This window comes from Orbicella faveolata, unplaced genomic scaffold (assembly GCF_042242905.1).
Source record: "Orbicella faveolata isolate gen_17 unplaced genomic scaffold, um_ofav_v1 contig_48, whole genome shotgun sequence".
Classification (NCBI taxonomy): Eukaryota; Metazoa; Cnidaria; class Anthozoa; order Scleractinia; family Merulinidae; genus Orbicella; species Orbicella faveolata.
Window position 1 is genome coordinate 1,626,381 of NW_028301578.1, and position 21,515 is coordinate 1,647,895.

Consider the following 21,515-nt stretch of genomic DNA (forward strand, 5'->3'; position numbering starts at 1 on the left):
AGCCACTCCTTTCCATTGGATGAGGGTGGAAAACAACCTGCACATGCTGTAGAAGAATGAGCTGTGCGTTGAATTTAGTCAAGTTTTGCATATATATGAAAGGTTTGTATTGTGTAGTAGAGAGAGATGCAAGGGAATCCTTTAGCTTACTCTTTATCCACAGGTTGCTTACTCGCAGTGATTAGCGATTGGCTCAGGAAAGGTCACGCTTGCTCCAGGGACCAGCCGCCATGTTTGGATTTAGGTCATCTTTTGCTCCGCGCCTCCTTTTTTCGTCGAAATCACGCCCGTTTCCACACGTAAACAAGTGATGTCCTCTCCGAACCGTGTATGAAGGCTGCTGTTTACTCGCTAGATCGCTTTACTGAACATTTATCCTCAATTTGCAGGTCGCTAGTGCTTCAAAGTTTTCAAGAATTGTAGGTCGCTTCGTCTCCAGTTGTACGTTTTCCTTGATCAGAGGCTAGCAAAATGGACAATAGGCGGCAAGACACCGCTGAAAGGTTCTGAACTTCATGTCTACCTTAATTGAATGTTGTTAAAAGTAGGAGTTTTGTATTATTGCTACAGTAAAGTATTCTGAGTATTTTGCATAATTAGACTCGTTGATATAATAATTATGCCGATTGAAGTGAGTATGATCGATTTAACAAATTGACGTCAGTTCTTCATGCGTCTGTCCCATTATTGATCATGAATTTCGTCATAACATTGTCAAAGTAGTTGTGGATCCACAAGGTGATAGCCAAGTGGATCCACAGACTACTTTGACAATGTTATGACGAAATTCATAGTCAATAATAGGAAAGACAACCGAAAAACTGAGGTCAGTTTGTTTTTTATGATGACAAATTGTCAAGTTGTCTGCTCTTGCTGGTTGACACATTGCATAGATTATAAATCCATGTGTCTGTCCGCATGTTGACAATGAAAATTAGCCAATGAGTGCTCAAGAATTTCTGCAATTATCGTAAAATAAATACTCCATCATCTCTGTTGTTGTTTTAATATCAGTGATCCTGCACATATTAACAAAAATCCGGTCTTTGAGGATTTTGCATTTTTTGCCTCTACACTTTGGGTTTGGGCAAACCCCAAAAGTCTGCAACATGTTCACAAGATTTGGTTATGTGGCTTACAGCATCTTTTGGTGAAGAAATTGTTAGAACATTCCGGTAACGTGCATCGGCTCATTCAAGTACACGTAGGTGTTGAAAAGGTCAAAACATCAGTATTTTGATATTCGTGAGGTGAGTAAGGTCAATATTTTTTTAATTTGTCAACTGATACTCACTCCTTCCATCCTTGGTTTGAAATACTGATGTAGGATAACAGACGACCCCAGTGATCTGAGGCGAAGTTCAAACTACAGAGGCAGTGACCGAGAGCTGGATACAAGAGACCGCGATCTTGAACGTAACATTGGTCGTGAGCTGAGCCGTTTTAGGGATGGTAGATCAGACAGAGATGAACGACGCCGAAGTCCAGATTTAAAGCGTCGTGATGCACCTGATCCTTTTGGTCGTGATAGAGATTATTACAAGGAGAGGGTTCGTGAGAATGATCGTGATAAAGACAGGGGTGACAGAGATCATGACAGGGATGGATACAGGTCACGGGACAGGGATCGCTATGAACGTGACAGCCGTGATAGCCTAGATCGGGACAGAGACCGTTACGATCGTGATCGGCAGGATCGGAATCGAAATTATAATGGTGATAGAGACTATGGAAGATCTCGAGATCGAGACTATGACAGAGATCGAGATCGTGACAGGGCTTATGATAGAGATCGTGACTGGGACTACGACAATAAAGACAGGGCAGGATATGGCAGAGAGTGGAGTCGGCAGAGGAGCGACCCTGAGGACTATTACAGTGATGAAGTTGTACACATGTTCCTTGTTTTTGTTGCATGATTTTAAATGATAGAAATAGATGTTCATCTGTTTTTATTAGTTCTTTTTGCTACAGCTTTTGATACAATGTATAGCAGTGTTTCAGAATTTAAACTACTGTACATGTAAAATGGCTACAGCTTTAACTAAAACTTTTTGATATCATTTAATTGATAATAATGGTACTGGAAAAAATTGCTGAGAAGTAGCTACATATCTCATTCAACAATAATACTGAAACCATCATTTTTTGGATTTCTGAATACACTTGTAAGTACAAAACAGAAATTTATGAAGAGTACTTCAGAATATTCTTTTGCATAACACTGACAGAGATGTACATTCTGTACATGCATGTCTCAAAGTAAGTGTATGACTACAGAATGCTCGGTTATTGTTTCTTCAAATTGGTTGTGCACTTACAGTCATTTCAAGATTCTTCAATATTCATGGTCATGGCACTAAATGAATCAATGGAAGTACTCAGCAACTGAAAGCAAGGGATAAACAAGAGGAATTCTTTCACACCATGGGCAGTACTTTTTCTTTTTTTCAAACACGGCTAAATAATCATTGTCATTCATAAACAGCATGATCGCAGTGATCGAGACAGGGACTGGGATGACAGGGAGCCATCTCGTAGCAGATACCGAGATGATGACAGAAAGTGGCAAGACAGTCGACAAGAAGAGCCCACTAATGTGGTTATCCTGCACGGTCTTGATAAGGATTTCAAAGAGGAGGATGTGAGTTGGTTGTGTTGACTAATTATAGTAATATTTATTACATGTACATGTTCATGTGCTTGCTCTGTTTTTTTTTCAAGATATGTTTGGGATTTCGTTGATTGAGAAGAAATTTTATAATTGTGTGACTTTACGGAGAGCCAAATACATTTACAGTGTAGTGTGTCAAATTTGTTGATACTTGCATATAAAAATTTGTATTGACAGAATATCAACCTGAGGTCTTGACAGTATGGATCAAGCACAGCCATTAGGTCCATGCATCCATATTTTCCCAGCGTGCATGGTCCCTAAGTAGCAATCTTGGTTAATGAGAGATTATTTTATTAAATGACAGATTGTGTTCTGATTGGCTGATTTTAGATAAACAATGATATTATTGGATGAGGTTTCTGTGATATCCAGAATAATCGAGGTCGAGGTAGGGGTTATCAAGGTTACAGAAACCTTGATTATTCTGGATGTCACAAAAACCAAATCTAATAATATTGTTTTAATATTATACATTGAACAAAAAAAATGGAAGTCATGTTTTTGTTTCTTCACTGACAGCAAGCAACACAAAGCAAGCAAACTTGACATGATTACCCTTAGAAATCATGCACGGCAGTCATACATGGCATGATTACCGTGACCTTGAGTGTCCTTGACATGATTATTGTAGAATCTGGAGCTAGATGACGTCACAGGCGCTGATTTTGCAAATTCACTGTATGCTTTCGACCAATCAAAAAAGAGATAGTGACTTCAGTGTATAATAATGAGCAGCACTGGAGTCTTGCTGAGATTAATCGCTAGTAGTAAGTCAAAATCTTTGACATGTCTTGATTAGTGGAAGAACTGAGGATAAATGTGTGACAGAAGTAAACTCCTTGTGTTATTCGTATCCTCCTTGATTGCTGCTCAGGATAAACTGAAATTATAAATGGACGGTATGTGTTGGAATAATTTACAAACCCCTTTAATTAACAGTAATACCCCTTCATTAGTGGTCGATAGTTTCTCTTGCAAATGCTCAAGCTTGCGATATTTGTTTCTTGCTAATAGATGATTGAAGAACTGCAGAAAGATGGTACAGACTTTTTGGATCTCAGAATTGTCCGCCATAGAACTGGTAAATAGTCTATCATTATTTGAAATAATTTATTTCATAATCCAAATATTTTCACTCGCACGCGATTGGCCTAAACGCATCACATGACCAAATATTCCCCACCTAAAACCAGGGAATGTCCTTGGATATTCCCCAATTTTCAAAACTGTGCGTGTTGTGAGGAATGTTTGAAGGATAATAAACACAATAGCCTCCATTTTGGGCAAAAATATCCTCAAATATTTGTCCTTGGACATTATCTGTTCCTCGAAGCTCACAGTTTTTGGAAAACTGTTCACTTCTCGGAACAGATACTGTCCGCAGACAAATATCCCAGCATATTTTAATTTTCAAGCCAAATTGAGGCTATTGTTTGTATATCCCATCAGGGATGAATAGCATCAAAATGCCAGCTTGGATAGACTTATCAACAAGTTTATATCAGTATCATCTTTTACGTGACTCTTGTATACCCTCTAGGTGTTTCCAGAGGATTTGGCTTCTTAGAATTTAAGAGTGTTTCCAATGCACAAGACTGGATGGAACATCATAGGGTATGCATAGTTTGTTTTTAATTTTGCAGGAGCAACTCTTGTACGGTGAAACCTGTATTAAATGAAAACCCTTGGGACACTCACTAGTGTCCAGTTAATACAGAATGTCTGCTCTAAACAGGTTCTAATATATTGTGCAATTCAATAGTTAATTATTAACCCCTTTGAACACAGTGTAAGACCAGAGATTCCTCATTGCTCAACATCCAGTCAGTCAATGCATCAATCTGGAATAATCTACATGTACTTAAGCTTTAAAACAACTTTGTTAAACAAGGATAAAGGAGTCTGAGCTGAGCTTTCAGAAGTATAAAGCTCTTGAAGTGTCCGCTTATTGCAGGTTTTGTGCAATAAAATGGCTCAATATTGGTGTCCAAGTCAGCTTAACAGAGGTGTCAGCTTAATGCAGGTTTATTTCACTTTAAATGTGGGAAGAAAATTTAGGGACTCAAGCTAGTGTCCACATACATGTAATAGGGTGTCTGCTTAGTACAGGTTTCACTGTATATCTTATTAACCAAGTATGCATGGGCTTTACTGTAAGAATATCTGCACCACACTGTAGGTCTTTGCAGTATTAACTACACACATTGAGGTCCAACATTTCCCTTTAGGCTTGGTTAAAAAGTTAGAAATTAAGAAATTACACAAAAACCTAATTGTGATAATACATTTTTTACATTTTTAGGGTCGTTATCATGTGCGTGGACACAGAGTCTGTGCTGATTACAGCCGACCAAAAAATACTTCAAATCTAATAGATAAGGACTGGACTTGCAGTAAGGTGAGATCAAATACTACCAGGATGATTGTTTCATGTACATGAAAAAAAAAAAGTTTTTTGCAGTTTTGCTTCTTCTGTTTGGGATTATGGCTTACAGTTTGTAATATTATATACACATATATGCTTGTTCATTGATTTGCTGTTTTACTGCATACACTCATAAAATTAATAATGTTTCAGTGTGGGGGCCAAAACTTTTCTTCCAAGAGGCGCCTTTCTTGCTTCAAGTGTGGAGCACCAAAGGAAACTGCAGGTCAGTGAAAGGTTTTAATTTAATTGATTGCTTTGTAATTGTTATCCTTGTACACATATGATACAATTCAATAAGAGACACATAAAGTGAGGTTTCTGACAGCATACATGTACATGCAATGTTAGAATAAGTGCTGAACGAGGTATTTTATCAATTTTTTTAGACTATGTTTCACTATTGAGGTTGCACAATGTATAACATATCTCTTGTTAACAAATTAAGCTTGCTTTCCTTGGACTTAAATAGGAAGAATATTGCCCTCAGACCTGTCCATACAGAACTTACTGTACACCATTAATTTAGTATACTTTCACGACCTTGCGCTGATATTCTCCCATTGTGACCCTCGTGCTTGATCAATAAAATGACCTAGTAGTAACCTATTTTGATTCATGATGGTCTTAAATGTATATGTCTTGGATTTAAGCCAAATTTCTTGAGCTGTCCTATCTTAAAATTTTAGCTGTGCCTCCTTGATTTCTCTTGCAAAGCTTAGAAAGGGTCAAGCCCCCAGAGAATTTACCAGCCTCACCTTCTCAAAGTCTTTACCTGTATTTACCATTGGGCACTTCTCCATGTCATGACAAAACAATTATTGGTAACATTGTACAAGTTTACAGCTATAGCTAATCAACATTTTTGCGCAATGACGTGTTATGTGGTCTTACTTTAATTTAACTTGACCTGCTTGTGTTTAGATGGAGGAGAGGATAAAGAGGTTTCAAATAACCCTTGTAAAGGTAATGCATCCTGGCTTTGTTTCTGTTGGATTCACATACACTACCCTTATTTATGCTACTTTTTGATGATTAGTTACTACTTTTGGAAGTCATTACTTTAATTCCAGTGGCTAAAATTTGTACCATGACTTATACATCAGATCTGTAATTTCCATCTAACTTTAACTTGGTCCCAACAATGAGATCAAAACATACACACAACTGGCAAAATAAAGTATTCCAGTTATTAAGATATAGTTTCAGCTAACTCTTGTAAGTTAGCTGAGTTTATAGTTTGATATATAATATTTTGTAGTTGTATATTAATCATGCATGTACAGTACATTGTAGATTTTGTTTAAAGATAGAAGGTTAAAAGAAATTTGGACAATTAACGTGCATTTAAAATTGGAGTCAGAGTAAATGATGGACAATGGAAGAATGGTGAATAAAGTAATCTTAAGGCTTATTAAACAATCAAATTATAAAAAAATATAAGATGTAAATAACATAATTTTTTCATGTTTTAGTATTGATTCTGAAGGGTCTGGATACCATTACCCATGATGAAGCGGTAAGTAAAAGAGAAGTGAATACATGTAAGATAAGAAAAGATTGTACAATGTAAGGAGGTACACAATTATTATGTATGACTGTAGTAAATTATTTTAGTGGGGTGAGGTTTATCCGCAGACAGCTTAAGTGAGAAAAGGATGTCAGATTGGTCTCATGATGATATTGTATTATTGTTGCTTGTGTTATTTTAGATACGAAAAGCCCTTGTGGAAATAACAGCTCTTCCGATTTATGATGTTCGTCTGATAAGAGATAAACTGACTAACACATCCAGAGGATTTTGTTTTGTGGAACTTGGTTCAGTTGGGGTAACCTTATGTTTCTGTTTGTTCGTTCAGTGATTTGATCAAAGCTGCGTGTATAATAAATATACATCTGTACAATAATTATTATTTAAAGTAAAATGTGATGTACATGTTGTGACCATGTATAACCAGTAATATTAAATAAATGTAGTTGTACTGAGGTATGGTTGATAGTTCTTTTTTTCTTTTTTTTTTCATAAAAGAAAGTCGTTTTTCAATCAATTAATGATTAATGTAGGATTGTGTGTCCTCTGTTTAACAGGAAGCAAGTCAGTTGTTAGAAATCATCTCCAATATGCATCCATTTTTTGCTATTGATGGCAGAATTGTCACAGCGTCTTATGCCAAGCATGACAACCCACCAAAACAAACCAGGTGAGTGAGTAACAGTCTGTTCTGAGTAAAGAAATTACTGCTGGTACTTATTGTGGAGGAAAGATGCAGTGGCCTGAATAGTCAGTATCCTGGACTCTGGATCATGCATTCCAGGTTCAAACCCTAGGCAACTTAATGATTCTTATGGAAAACTCAAAAGTCTCTTTGTAGCATAGTTGCTTACCACAGTTCGGCAGTTCACTACAGTGTGAATCCTACAGGCAGAAACTTCCCGGCCTTCCTGGTTGCATCATTTTGTGTTGTTGTTGTCTTACTCTTTCGGTGCTCCACTCTACCCAGGTGTATAAATGGGTACCAGTGAATTTCATGCTACAGAAACCAGAGATAAGTGCCAGCTTGGCTCAAACGCAGACTCGAATTACTCCTGCAATATTTATTTCAGTTTTACATGGAGCAGTAACTGTAGTAGGCTCAATTACCAGCTGCTGTTCGGGAAAGGAGCCCGCGCTCCTGCCCCGAACTCATGGCTGGACTCGTGGACTTGGCATTGTTGATTTCAACCAATAAGAAATTTGCCTGCTTGAATCAAGCAGGCTGCATAAATAAGCTTTCTCGCAGTAGCAAAGAAGTTGTGCAATATGAAGTGCGATTGCATTAGTGGGACATTTAACCAAATACCGTCAACTGATGAAATCTTGCCTGATCGAAACCATAGGGGCATATACAACACGCAAAATAATCAACAGACTTATGCGTTAGAATCTAGATTGAATCATGTGCCAGAATGTCAGATAACGAACAAAGTCAACAAAGAGAGGGATAAACGCAAACATCGATCTCAAGAAACAAAACACTCAGTCAAATTAATGTGTACAGTAGTCTTCTTTAGAACACAGCATGTAATGCCCTTCTGCAGCAATAATGTGAAACGAGATAGGTTGGAGGGCCAAAATTAAAAGAAGAAGTGGTGAAAATGCCACAAATTTTATGAGCCGTAGGCATCATGTGGGCCTGCCTATGATTGTCATCAGATGACATTTCCGGCCACCAGAAGCACCGCAAGAACTAAATTATGAATTTACGTCACAGACATGCTTTGCCGTTCACGTGTCCAGCCGTCTCTTCTTGGGGAGGAACGTAGACCAGACTCGAGAAAGCGGTGGAAATCGAGCCTATTCGAGCCTATTGCTAGATGTCCTGTATATGATGATAGTCCATTACAAGTCATCTGTCAGCCAACACACTCAGCAACAGGGCATCTCCCCTCCCAATTTTAACAATATAACAAGTCTTTTGCATGATCTTAAACAGTGCGTCAGCAGCAACAGCTGCCATTGAGCAAGCACAGTGGTCACAGACAGCCACCACATCTCAGCCTCAGGCTTCTTCCAGTGCTGCTGCAGCCAATGCCGTGGCTCAAGCACAGGCTGCTGGCTCCATGGGCACCGTAACAGCGGAGAGTTATGCTACTCAACAGCAGACTTATGACACGACAACCACAGCCTATCAGCAACAGGTAACAGCTCCACTTTTTTTCTGTAGTTGGTGTGACTAAATACAGAAAAAGAAAAAAACAAACAAACAAACACAAGGAAAGGCTTTTTTTGGAGCCAGTGAAATAAAAACGTTTAGCAGATCATTAATGAAATATACAGTTGCTTGTCTAGAATAGCAAATCCTTCTCATTAGGGATAATCATTGTCTTGAATTACATATACAGCACATGCTAAAAGCTAACACTGAAAGACTTGTACTGTAATCAGTTACCAGAGAATTTTGTATTAATTACTATCCTGATCTGACCAAAATTGTTAAAAATAGCATTCATAATCATCAGATTTTTCTTTTTTGTGAAGAGATTGCTATTTGCCAATTTTAGTTTTCAGGTTGCTGTTTACTACACAAAGTTTTTTTTTCTCTCCTTCACCAGTATCAACAACAGCCCACTGTCCAGGCTACCACAGGTATAGGAAAGTAAACTTTTATGCTATTAAATTTTTTGACAGGAAGTGAATTTACCTGTAGGTCAAAAGATACTTATTTACAGAAAAACCAGGAAATACAGTAACAATACCAGACCTGTAGTTTATCCAGACTTTTTTTTCCAGTCCCAAACAATTTGCAAATTAATTGAGATATAAACTTGAACATGACAGCAGATATACCCTGTTAAAAATATTCTACTTTGAAGACTCATGCACTTTATTATGCCAGCCCCATGGCATTGGTTGACACAAATTAACTTGCTTTCCACTGTTTTAGCATTGTGGACCATTGTGGAATCTGTGAAGGGTGTCTCTCATTTCAAAGCAATTCAGTTTCTATTTCTGTTTTACTAATATTCCTTTCTGTGATAATTCAGACGCTAGATTTTCCTTTCCAGACTACATAATTCTCAACCATAATGGCAGTTAATTTTGTTAATCTCAAAGTGCAACAAAACAAGTCAATATCAGCAGTACAGATGGTAGCTATAATCCGAAGTTTTGGTTTAATTGGCTTCTGAGCAAACAAAGCCCTGGTTGGCTCAGATATGTTATTTCCCGGGTTTTGCTACCGACAGTATATAAGTCTTACGAAATTGGGAACAGTATCAAGGAGAAGTATTCTGAATGTTGACATTGTGAAATATAAAAACATTCCAAAGACATTTTATATTTCATTTAATACTTTATTTCCATTTGTTACAGGAAGTGCAACTGAACAAGCCCAAGGTAATTTTTTTCTTTGAAGTTCATTATGAAATTTCTGTGTAGTCCAGATTTGGGCTGGGGTCAGCATGGTGTTGTGTTCTTGGACAAGACACTTAACTCTCACAGTGCCTCTCTCCACCCAAGTGTATTTAAATGGGTAGCATAAATTAAATAGTGTGGTGTACATTATTTTGTAACTCTTAATTGGACTAACATCCCATCCAGGGAGGAGTAGAAATACTTCTAGTCACTTGATGCTATAAAATGGGAGATGAGCACTTGCTTGACAGTCTTTCAGTCTCAAACACAGGCTTGGTGGTATTTTTGATTGCGTGGCATTATACAACAATTTCTGAAAAAAATAAGACAACTGTGCAAGGTGTACCAAATGTTTTTGGAAATTTCTTACCAGGAATTTTCATGCCATGTGACTTTCCTCCCAGAATTTTTGGAATTTACAGTTGAGTGGCTCGCTTTTCAGAATTCCACAATTTCTGGATTTTCTGGAAACCTTCCCAGGAAATTCCCATACCATTTGTCCCTGTTTTGAAATTTCCAGAATTTTTGGCCAAATGGAAAGTGTCCTACAGTGTATGTGTGTCCCTGTAGTACAGCAGCATTCCAATCACGAGGGAGAAGCAGACTCGTAGTTGCTTCATGCAACAGAAACCAGAGTGCCAGTAATGATGAGCCATCTGACCTCTCTGATTTTCTGGATTGGAGCAAATTTACCAATGAAAGAATTTTTGGGTGAAATAATAATTATCATTAGGTGTCTTTTGAGAGAAGATGTGTTGAGTCTGCAAAGATTCATGTAGATGTTTGTTGTGATGATGCTGCCTTGATGCAGGCATGGATGATTCATGGATTCTTTTTCAATCTTTTTAGCTGGCACCGTACAGTTTCAGCAACAGCCCTCACAAACACAGCAAGGTTTGACTCAAGCACAACAGCCCCAGTCCTTTGCAAACTACGTGTATGATCCTACAACAGGTTATTACTATGACTCAACTACTGGGTTGTATTACGATGCAAATACTCAGGTAATCTTGCTTTTTGTTAAATCAACTCTACTGCTTATTACATAACTGGCATGTGAAATTTAGTACAAATTTTATCATTATTTCCTTTTTTATTTACTATAAACATATTTGTCATTGTTTTCACCAAAAGCACCTCTAGGCTTATCGAGGGGTATTACAACATTGCAATTTTTACTTCTGATTTATTCAGGCTCACACACAAACAACACGCAAAAATAGGGCCATTAACAGCTAAGCTGGAAACTAGCATTACAAGCATGCTGTACAAGTGATTTTTTTTCTCCTTCTTCATGTCCACTGTGGCAGATTTTTTTTTTTCCTTTCCATTTTGAGGAGTTTAAAACATGTTTTACTCCACACCTTTTTTGCCAGTTGAAGCCAGATCATTACCTTATGTTAGAAACTTGTTTTGACTTGCTCTGTTCTTGCAGTATTATTACAACAGTGCAACAGGCCAGTATCTTTATTGGAATGCTGATACACAGCAGTATGTACCAGTAGCAGCTGATGGGTAGGTTAACCACTGATATACAATTTCTTCATAAATGCCAATACTGTTAATAGCTAATCAGATAGATCACAATTTTTCATCATTGCATCCAATATAATGCAGGATTGCCAATGATCTCAAACTTGAAATTAATTTTGTGTCTCTTTTTGATCTTCGTTTGTGAAAAGTAAAGAAAGTGAACTTTAATTCTGAATTTTAAGCCACATATTTCTCTTAGAAACTCTGGAAATTTGTTCATCGACTGTATATCAAAGTGAATTTTTCCAAATTACAGAGTAAAATTGACCAAGTTTAACCTTGTTTGACCAAAACTTGATCAAAAACAAGCTTTGGCCATTGAAAAACAATTACCTAGCCTCTATCTTTGACATTTTATGCATTACCGGTACTCACTTTTACATAGAATACATGTAGCTGGTCCAATATTGGGTGGGGGGTGGGGGGCGGGGGGTGGTGCTTATTTTGAGGTGTGGGAACTCAGCATAGGAACTGGATAGTATAGTTCATAATACACTAGTCTTGCAAGTCATCATGTCATCAAGAATGATATTTAGCATCTCTCCTTGTCTCACTTGAAATAATAATATTATTACGCTTCATTCCAGACCCTTTTCTTTGGACACCGTGTTCCACCCAGTGATGTGGGGGTTGAGAACTCTTTCAATGATAATTGCTGTTTCTGGACCATCAAACAATACTGAAATATTTAGAACATTGAAATAATTGGGGAATTTTCTTGAATTTTGGGATGGCCTTCAATGCTTGATGGCAAACAGCTAAGACATGTACCCAATGAAGTCATACCAAAGGAAAAGTGTTTTGCAGTTTGTTAGATGTTATTTTGGCCAACCAAATCCAATGTGGAATAAGATTTTCTTTTCTCTTTTTAAGGAGTATTGCTGTATCTGCCTCTAGTTCAGCAACCACAGAAAATACTGCAAACAGTGAAGCGACAACAGCCAAAGGTAGTTTTATTTTTGTTATAGTCATTTCACCAAATGTCCAAACCCTCCATCACTGCTGACGCATCACTTGTTAACAGTGTTGACAAGTGACTGAGTTTTTGAAAGAATACTAGAAATGTTCTTGAAATCATAAATCTATCAAAAATCACTTGAATTTATTTATCTGGCTTTGGAAAGTTCAGAAGTGTTGTCAACTTTTTTTAACTTGTACTCATAGTTACATTATAAGTTACAAGCATTACTCTCTATTAAATTCTGTTACATTCTGTTTTCAAAACAGAATGTGAAATGCTAAAGTAAAATACAGCTGGACCTGCAAATTTGAGCACGATTATTTTGAACTCCTCACAATTTTCAACTCAAACCCATTTCCCTTGGATTATTCCTTTGTTTGTTTTGTTTTGTTTGTTTTGTTTTGTTTTTTTTCCTTTTCATTCAGTCATTTGTAACTATCAATTGTTTTCAACTTGGTTAATTCAAACTTCCTGCCATTTCCAACTGATTTTGTTTCCCTTGGCTGAAAATCAACCCCATTTATTTGAGCTATTTGTAGAGGTGAAAGGATAACATCATCAGGTGACATTAGACCGTGTTAGAACAAAGCTGGACTGCTACAGTTTGATCTTTTTATCACAGTGGTCCTGCCATCTGGCCCTTCCAACATGTAAATTGTGTAGTTAATTGTTATATTCATATTTAATACTGACCCATTTGTTTCAAACCTCCTCAATTTCAAACTAAAATGCAAATTACTGGTGCCAGGGTTTTGTGTTCCCCAAAGTCTCCTGAAGAAAATTATGCAAAAGATATAAAACAGTAAGGAGAAATTTAATTCTGGTCACTGTTGTTATTGCAGAAAAACAAAAGAAGGCCAAGTCATTGCAAGCGAAAAAGGTATGCTACTTTTTATTTATAATTTATTGGCTCTTTTACACTACATGTAGATACAGCACTTATGACACAATGGAGAACTTGTCCATCGTGAAAGCTAGTCTGTTCTATGATCTAAGTTCGTATGGAAGATACAAAATGACGTATTCTGGTGTTCCTGTTACAAGCTGAGAGTCCCAAACTGGTTATGTGAAAGTGGGAGTTACAGCTTTTGACAGATACCTTGACTGATTTTATCCATCTACTTGTGATATCCTACACATAAGACAGATTTAACTAGATGGGTAACAAGAAACCACTTGCATGCCTGGAGTTGGATCCGTCCCACTTTCACACTAGATAAGTAAGGCGTTTGTGGAGTCTTGTACGAAAACAGCGACTTGTCTGAAACTAGTTGTACTGGACAAATTAGAACTTGGCTATTATGTTGCTGATATGCGATTATGTCAACATGTTCACACTGCAAATATATATACATAACATCCTTCTTATGCAATTATGTTAATGTCGTCATGTCATGGGGCAATTGTGAACCAGGCTTAAGTGATTTCTCTATGGAGTGAATTTTGAAATGCTTCAATAAAGATAAACCAAAAAATGGCGCTTCTTCCTCTGGTTCTGCTGTGAAATTATCTTGCTCTTGACTTGAGTGGCTTATTGTCACGCTTACATGCCTCTTCCATGTTGTTGGGATGTTATTTGGAACTGGAGGAATTTATAAAGGATATTGGTGATGTATGTTATATTTTTTTAGATTGCAAAGGACATGGAAAGGTGGGCGAAGTCTGTGAATGCTGCGAAGACACAACTTGAGGATAACAAGAAAGGAATTGCTGCTGCAACGAAAACAGACGAAACCAAATCTGCTTCAGACGAAGTGTTTAAAGTGGTAAGATAACGATGGCAGATCTACAGGAAGGTCCTTCCTTCCCTCCCTGCCCTCTGCCCTTTTCAAAAATAAAAAAAATATTAGCAATATACACACACACCCTCCCACGTTTCAGTACTTTTGGATTCATCAGTGACTAACACACAGAAAAAAGAGAGATAAATAATGACTTTGATTATAATAAATTCAAACTTCCTCCAACGGCATAGCGATAATCTCTCGACAAGGGACAGGATTTTCCATCCCGAACATGTACCAATCTTTTCTGTTGGCCCTTAGTGAAGCTTCCCAACAACGGGTCTGGTAATACTGTGCCAGGTGACAGTAGCGGATCTAGGGGAGGGGCCCGGGGGGGACCTCCTCCCTTATTTTGGGTAAAAAAAAATTGCAGAAGGAAGAAAAGCCGGCAGGGCAAGCAAAGAAAACCGCGCACCCCCTTTAGCTTAAGGTCTGAATCCGCCACTGGGTGGTTGTGGTATAGTTCCGGGTTAAGTGAAGAAAAAGAAACCATCTTGAAATCTTTGTAGTCCTACAGTTTTGCGGCATGCGTGGTCACTTTATGTAACTGTGAAATATGATAAATTTATGTAATAATGGTATGCTTAGATGCGTGCTATAGCAACAAGGACATTAATTATAAAAGAATACAGAAGAATGGTGAGCATGTGGTGTTACTGTTTAGTAAGTCAGCATTATATGTGTTAATTGCAGCCCTTTGGAGTCCCTCCTAAACTTTCCTCATCACTGAATATTGCCAAGAGCATCGCAGCTGGTATGGCAGCAGAAGTCAGGGATGATGTAGCGGCGTCCAGTCCACTTGCAGCCTTGACCATGACCAAGGAAACAAGTAAAACAGGTAGAGCTTGTTTGTTTATCTTGGGAGTGAGTTCAAAGGTCAAACGCAAACAAACAAAAGGCCTATGTTACTTTCGGCTTTCGTATCTCGAAGTTTGGGAGAGTTTGAAACAAGAATGTGAAAGACTTTTGAAAGAAAACGTTATGCATAAAATGTGCAGAGGCAAACCAAATCACAAACCGATAAACTATGTGGGTAACAGTTATTCAATTCTCTATGCATATGCGGCCTACGAAGGTTATCTCTGTCAGTGACTGTCTGATCCCTAAAGAGTTCACTCACCGTATTTGAAATTATTTTGGCCATGTACAAAATTACCTTTAAATTGAAAGAAACCTGAAAATAGTAGTTTACTGAGATAGAAAAACACCAAAGAGATAGTAATAAACCATAACAAAACAAGGATGGTTAAGGATGGAGAACATTAACACGGATTACGAACGACGATTTTGAAAATTTAGGTTTAACTTTTGAAGAAACATAAACCATGACGTGGCTCCTACAAGCCTTGAAGGGGGAGGAACATTTTGGCGGGAAACACGCGCGCAAGGAACGCATGGCCACTCGGGAGGTTTTTTGTTGCTCAGTAGGTTTGGTTTCAAATAGTTAACCCTTTGAGCCCCAAGTACGCATGTATGCGTAATTGATGGTCGTGCTCTTTGTACCTCTTGTGACGTCATCAATTTAAATGTCATCAGATATTCTTGATAAGCAGATAGTAGTGCTAGGCTAGACCTTTCCGTACAATGGTCAGGTTTAGATCTCGACGACATTCCGACGTCGCAAATCGAAAAACAACGTTATCAGTTTTGGTGCAAAAACGGTGGTAAAATGGTCCACAACGCCTATGATTGATCAAGGTCCATTTCTAGGCTTCGCCCGTAATTAACATCCAACTTTTCGCGGCAGCCAGAAAGAACATGCAACGCAAAAGGTAGCCAGTGTAAAAGGGCCGACAAAAACAGAAAGGAAAGGGGCAACAAACAAAGTTTGGTATTCAAATGGTTAATGTGTTTGTGTTTAATCTCAGAAACGGTTAAAAGTGGCATAGTTGCTGCAGAATACGGAGAAGACGATTCTGATCCGGAAGAAGACATCAACGACAAGTTTACCGACTTGAGTATCATGGCTTGCTTGTTGTGCAAACGACAGTTTCCAAACAAAGAAGCTCTGGAAAGACATCAGAAAATTTCCGACCTTCACAAGGTAATAATGAGGGCACCTTGAAAGCCGAGTGACAGTGTTTTGTTATTTACAGGCTTCTTGGCTGACAATGTTGTATGGAAAAGTCCCGGGCGAGAACTTCCATACGGAAAGGTCGTCGTCTTTCTTGGAGGTGTGAAGTCCGTGAAAACTCGAACCGCCCCGCATCGCCAAATGAGAATATCTTTCCACGAACATTTCCCGTCCGTTACACGTCCGTTACACGCTTTAAAATCCTCCCGTTTTGATACAGAAGTGACCCTTTATCGAGACCTTGTTTGTGAAAGTTTGTTCTTGATCAGATCTGATTTTACTCTGCAGCAAAATTTAGAGATTCATAAAAAGATGGGAATGACTGATGAGCAGCTTGAAGCTTACGAGAGACAAGAACGAGAGGTATGTGAACTCAGTCTGGTGATACGCATGCTGTACGTGTTTAGCCAAGCAAGGGAGACTTCAACACAAGGATCGATAATAGGAGAGAATATGTGTGATTTTATAAGTCGGCACCTAGCTTCGAGCTGTAAGGAGCTAGCTACACATAGCTTAATTTTCAGACATTCCTCAGACGAAGTAGTTGTTGCAAATAATTCTTTTATCTCGTTTTAAATAATTCATCGAGTTTAAACACAGGACACCATAACTGTGACGGTGTTTGAAAATCTGATCTCAATTAGTATAGGTGTGTGATTTTATTTCTCCGTTTTCTCCTTAGTTTTAGTTTCGATAGAGAGGTTATGATCACATTGCCAAACACCTCGAAGTTCATCAAACATGCTCAGCTGCGCGTCGTATTTTCAATTCTCTTCTCGGTGTTTAGAAATGTTAGCAAACACGGTCTTTCGTGTTTGTTATACTACGTAAAACATGGAAAATAATCCGGTCTGGCGTATTAGCCATTCCCTGGGTTGTCTATTTTCAAAACGAAACCAAGACTGCACCAAGAGGTTGACTTCGGGTAGACCCGATGTCAGCCTCTTGGTACAGCCTTGATCCGCAAATCTAGCTAGTGGCAGGGCGGAGGCCTTGAACCCTCCCCCCCCCCCCCCCAATTACACCGGTGCCCCCTGTACCACTCTGCCACAGTACCTCATCCCTTAAGAAGCCAACACAACCACGACAATAACAAATTTATTGGGAAGCAACAAAATAAAGAATGTAGAGGGCAGTGACTTATAGGAAAGTAAAACTTTGACATGATATCGTGAAAGAATGTACAAAATAATAGGGTGTATAAATGAAATGCAGCAAATTGAAGAGACAAAAAGTTATGGTTAAGTCAGGATGAAAAACGACTCGTAGAATGGTTCGTTTTCGCTCGTAACATTAGGGATTATCTTACGTCACTTGAATTCAAAAGTTTCTGTGTCACGCATCACGTGTTTAATTATTGTTTCGTTATTAACAGAACAAGTACCGTGACAGAGCAAAGGAGAGAAGAGAAAAATACGGCCAGCCAGAAGCTCAGAAAGTTAAGGTACCGTCAAGACGAAGAGGTGGTGGAGGAAGCATGTAAGGAGAAAAATGGTTTGTTGTTGTTTGCCGAAATACGAAATGGGAACCGTGTACAAACATAAACACGATAGACTGACGGCCATCATCGGGAGGGGTTGCGAGACAATCTAGCGATTACCCAAACCCAGGGAATTTTGTGGATATAACAAAAAAAGTCCATGTTGGCTTTTGCTCTATGGTGGTGGTATTTATTTATTTATTTATTTATTTATTTTTCTATCTTTTGGAAAAAAACAACAACAACTTTGAGTGAGGAAATTTCCTTTCAATTTATACTGTACCAACATCGCATTACAAGGCGGAAATTGGAGGTTTAGATCAGTTTTGGAACATTTTCGATATCACCTGGCTGGTTGGACAACGGATCAAGTTGGAGGCACGGAAAAATAAGTTGCTGGAGTTTCCTGTGATTTAGTAGAACAGAGTCGTAAATATATAGTACTTTATTGTTGATGTGGAGTTACAAAGCCTTCTTGTGAATGCATGGGTAGGATCGAGGGAAGTTGTGGACTCGCGCCTCTAAGCTTCACACAACGATTCTTTTTGACAGTTTGGGTCTTGGTCGTCTGTTTGTACAGCGCGCGCGTTCCTCTCAGTTTCGAGAGCGCAGTTGCACAGAAAATGCAACTGCATTCTGTGTTTTAGGTACTAAACTAAGCTGATTTGTTTACAGAACTTATGAACAGCCTCCCGCCGAGCGGATTGGTGGAGAGAATATCGGCAATCAAATGTTGAAGGTATCCTGAAAATATACATGTTCACTTGAGAAAAATGATGAGGAATATTTATTCAGCACTCGATGATACAAGTAGAGTTGAAAAAATGTTCTACAATAAGTGTTTTTCTTGAAGGAGCTGTTATTTAATTATTTTATTCATCATGTTTGTAGCAATCAAACCACGTTCATTTTTTGTTGTTGTAACATTAGGCCATGGGCTGGACTGAGGGGAGTGGTCTGGGGAAGGAAGGTCAAGGTATCGTTAACCCCATTGAGGTATGTCACATAAGTTAGATTTTTTTTGGCTTCTAGACTGACTTCTTTGCTCGAAAATCTGCGGGACAGAACGGAAACGAACAGAGACGTCGAGAGGCGAGTAGCGGAAAACGCGAGCGAGCGTCGGAAAACATTCTCCTTTCCGACGCCCGCGCTACTTGCCGTTCTCTTCTGTTTGTTCGTTTCCGTTCTTCCCTTCGTGGATTTTCGGGCAAAAGAGAGACTGCTCGCAGTTTGTATTACTTCTGTCAGTCTGAGTGAGAATTTGAAGATACACCAGACCAAGACGTACTCACTCGTTAACTCACTCAATTAATCTGTTGTGTATGTATAATTCTCGTCTATTGTAGTTTTTCCACCAACTCTAAGTCCGTCTTATTTTCCAGTGGATAACGTAGCGCTCGTTAGTTCTCTGAAAGTTAATATGTCATCATGGGCAAATTAACGAATGTCCATTTAGACCCCCAAGGGCCGAGTTGTTGGAAAACCGATTAACACTAATCCAGTTTTAAAAAGTTATCATGAGTGTAGCTTTTTACTACCCTTCGTCACTTTAGGAACGCGAAGAAATCTGGGACGAGTTTCATCTGGCAGTTACTTGTGGGATCGTTAACGGTCCCACAAGGGACTGTGAGCAACCTCGTTCCCAGGGTCTCTCATCTTCCTTTAGAACGGGAAGATAAGAGACCCTCGGAACGAGGTTGGACTAGGAGATGAGACTCGCCCCAGATTTCTTCTCGTTACTAAAGTGGCTAATTATTTGATTTCTTATGTATAAAAATTGTTTTCATCGCTAACGTTTTGTGGATTTTGAGATAGGATCACGTTAACATTGTAGACCTGAAAAGATAGACGGAAAACCTGAATGAGCTCTAAGATTGAAATAAATTAGCCTGCGTAGCAAGCGTTTCTGTGGGGTTCGGGAGCAAAAACTTACAGCGCGAAAAATGGAGCGAGTAAAAGAGGGGGGAGGGGGGGGGGGAAGGAAGAAGGTTTCCTTCCTTCCCCTCTCCCAACCCCCTCTTTCTTTTTTTTTTTTTGGCTCTCGCCCCATTTTCCGCGCAGACAAAACACCGAATCTTTGCTTCCAAACCCCACGGAAACGCTTGCTACGCAGGCTAGATATAAATAAAAATTGAGGCTCACCCTAGACTAAATATGCTCTAATCATTATTTGCTGAGTCACCAAGCACTAAGCTGGCCTATGAACATAAAACAATAGCCCTGCGGATGTTTAAACCCGGCCTGGCCACGTTTCTTAGTAGACTGACCTTTCTGGTACGGGCAAAGGTTTAATAACCATTATTTTATTCGTTTTTAGGCAAAAATGCGGAGTCAGAATGCCGGTCTTGGGTTGAAAGGAAGCAGTTATGGCGCGTCCTCTTCGGATTCTTATCGGGACAAACTCAAAAAACTGGTGTGTGCAATTGTACTCTATACTTTAGCTGAAAATATTATTGTCTACGTTTCTTCTGATGCTGCTTGTGAGAATTCAGTGGTATCTCACTACAATTTTGACACAGTAACAATGTTAATGATGCAGAGACATGCACAAAAAAAGAGAGAAGGGTGAAGCAACTTTTAGATTGATTGGAGTTTATTTTAATTAGACTTCTGGTTTTCCTTTTTACTTCAGTGATTCTAAGACATTGTCTTTCTTTCCTTTACAGGCACGATCACGCTTTAACGATTCTTAACAGATGTATGTGGATTCCCAGCTATCAAGTGGGCCAAAGTTGTCCCAGGAGTGTCCTCCAGAAGTTGAACTCGAGAAAACAGAGAGTCGGGTCGCCGCGTTAAAAACTTCGACGAAGAACCTGGAGAAATTCAGAATTTCCACAGATAGTTTGAGCAGTCGCGCTCATGAGAAACGAAATCTTTGTTCGCTCACTTTCTTCGCTTACAATATGGCCGAATGGGCAAGCCTACAAGATTTGCCGTTGTTGGTTATCTCGTCGTTTTTGTAAGTTATTGGTTGAAAGGAATGAGAATATTGGGCTCCCTTGTCATTGATATGTAGATGAGGATGAACACTGTAGATAAAAAAAATAAAATCATTGTAATAAACAGTGAAATAGCGCCTCAGTCGTCCTTGATTTTGAAGCAGGAATGAAAATAAATCTTATTTGGTTACCAGTCTCCCAGAGTAACAGGTACGCTCTTCACAAGTTGCTCGAAATCTGTCAAAAAGTTTATCACAAGTTGCTCCAAACAATCCAGAATGTTTCTCGTTTCCTTCATTTGGTCTTAATATGTTAATTTGCCCATCAGAAATAACTTTCTAAGCCGTTACTGATGCATTTTAATGGAACCCGAGTTACAAAATCGTTCGATATATCAAAATTCTGACATGGCAACGACGCTTTCAGGACAAAGTTCTATATTTGGTGGTGTTTTCTTTGTTTCCAAGTCCCTTTTGGGAATTGTGAGACGAAAGAAACTTAAAAAATTGCAATTTTGACCCGAAATCCTCGGATCCATGTTAGAATATTGATATATCGAACGTGGCCCATTCCAGGTAATGCTTGTTTTATAAGTTAGCGTACATACGTTTTGTTTCCGTGAGAAAAATCGTGCCCAAAATTCACACTGATAGTCACGTTATCTTCCAAATGGAGAATATCGTCGACGTCACGCTTGTTGAGGAGTTAGTTGATGGAAATTAGCCAAAATTTGGAAGATCTCCAATGC

At 38.7% G+C, this 21,515-nt stretch overlaps 1 protein-coding gene across 1 annotated transcript; it reads left to right on the forward strand.

Moving 5' to 3' along the window:
* The first annotated feature begins 4 nt into the window (after positions 1-4).
* On the forward strand, positions 5-20,904 carry LOC110047423 (RNA-binding protein 5-like). The gene is made up of 28 exons (XM_089280865.1): positions 5-102; positions 390-503; positions 1,328-1,886; positions 2,489-2,644; positions 3,692-3,758; positions 4,218-4,291; positions 4,980-5,075; positions 5,256-5,328; positions 6,027-6,068; positions 6,578-6,621; positions 6,815-6,931; positions 7,191-7,303; positions 8,576-8,780; positions 9,195-9,228; positions 9,955-9,978; positions 10,846-11,000; positions 11,432-11,511; positions 12,403-12,476; positions 13,333-13,370; positions 14,122-14,256; positions 14,968-15,112; positions 16,143-16,318; positions 16,637-16,711; positions 17,724-17,827; positions 18,504-18,567; positions 18,759-18,824; positions 20,146-20,241; positions 20,495-20,904. Exons 2-28 carry the CDS (start codon positions 472-474, stop codon positions 20,519-20,521), a joined length of 2,871 nt encoding a protein of 956 aa, XP_089136991.1. The 5' UTR covers positions 5-102; positions 390-471; the 3' UTR covers positions 20,522-20,904.
* The last annotated feature ends 611 nt before the right edge of the window (positions 20,905-21,515 follow it).

Excerpts from the sequence above, each read along its gene's own strand:
- LOC110047423 (XM_089280865.1), top strand. The coding sequence starts at position 472 with ATGGACAATAGGCGGCAAGACACCGCTGAAAG. Across the intron at positions 8,781-9,194 it reads CCACAGCCTATCAGCAACAG|TATCAACAACAGCCCACTGT; the intron begins GTAACAGCTCCA and ends CTCCTTCACCAG. Across the intron at positions 9,979-10,845 it reads TGCAACTGAACAAGCCCAAG|CTGGCACCGTACAGTTTCAG; the intron begins GTAATTTTTTTC and ends CAATCTTTTTAG.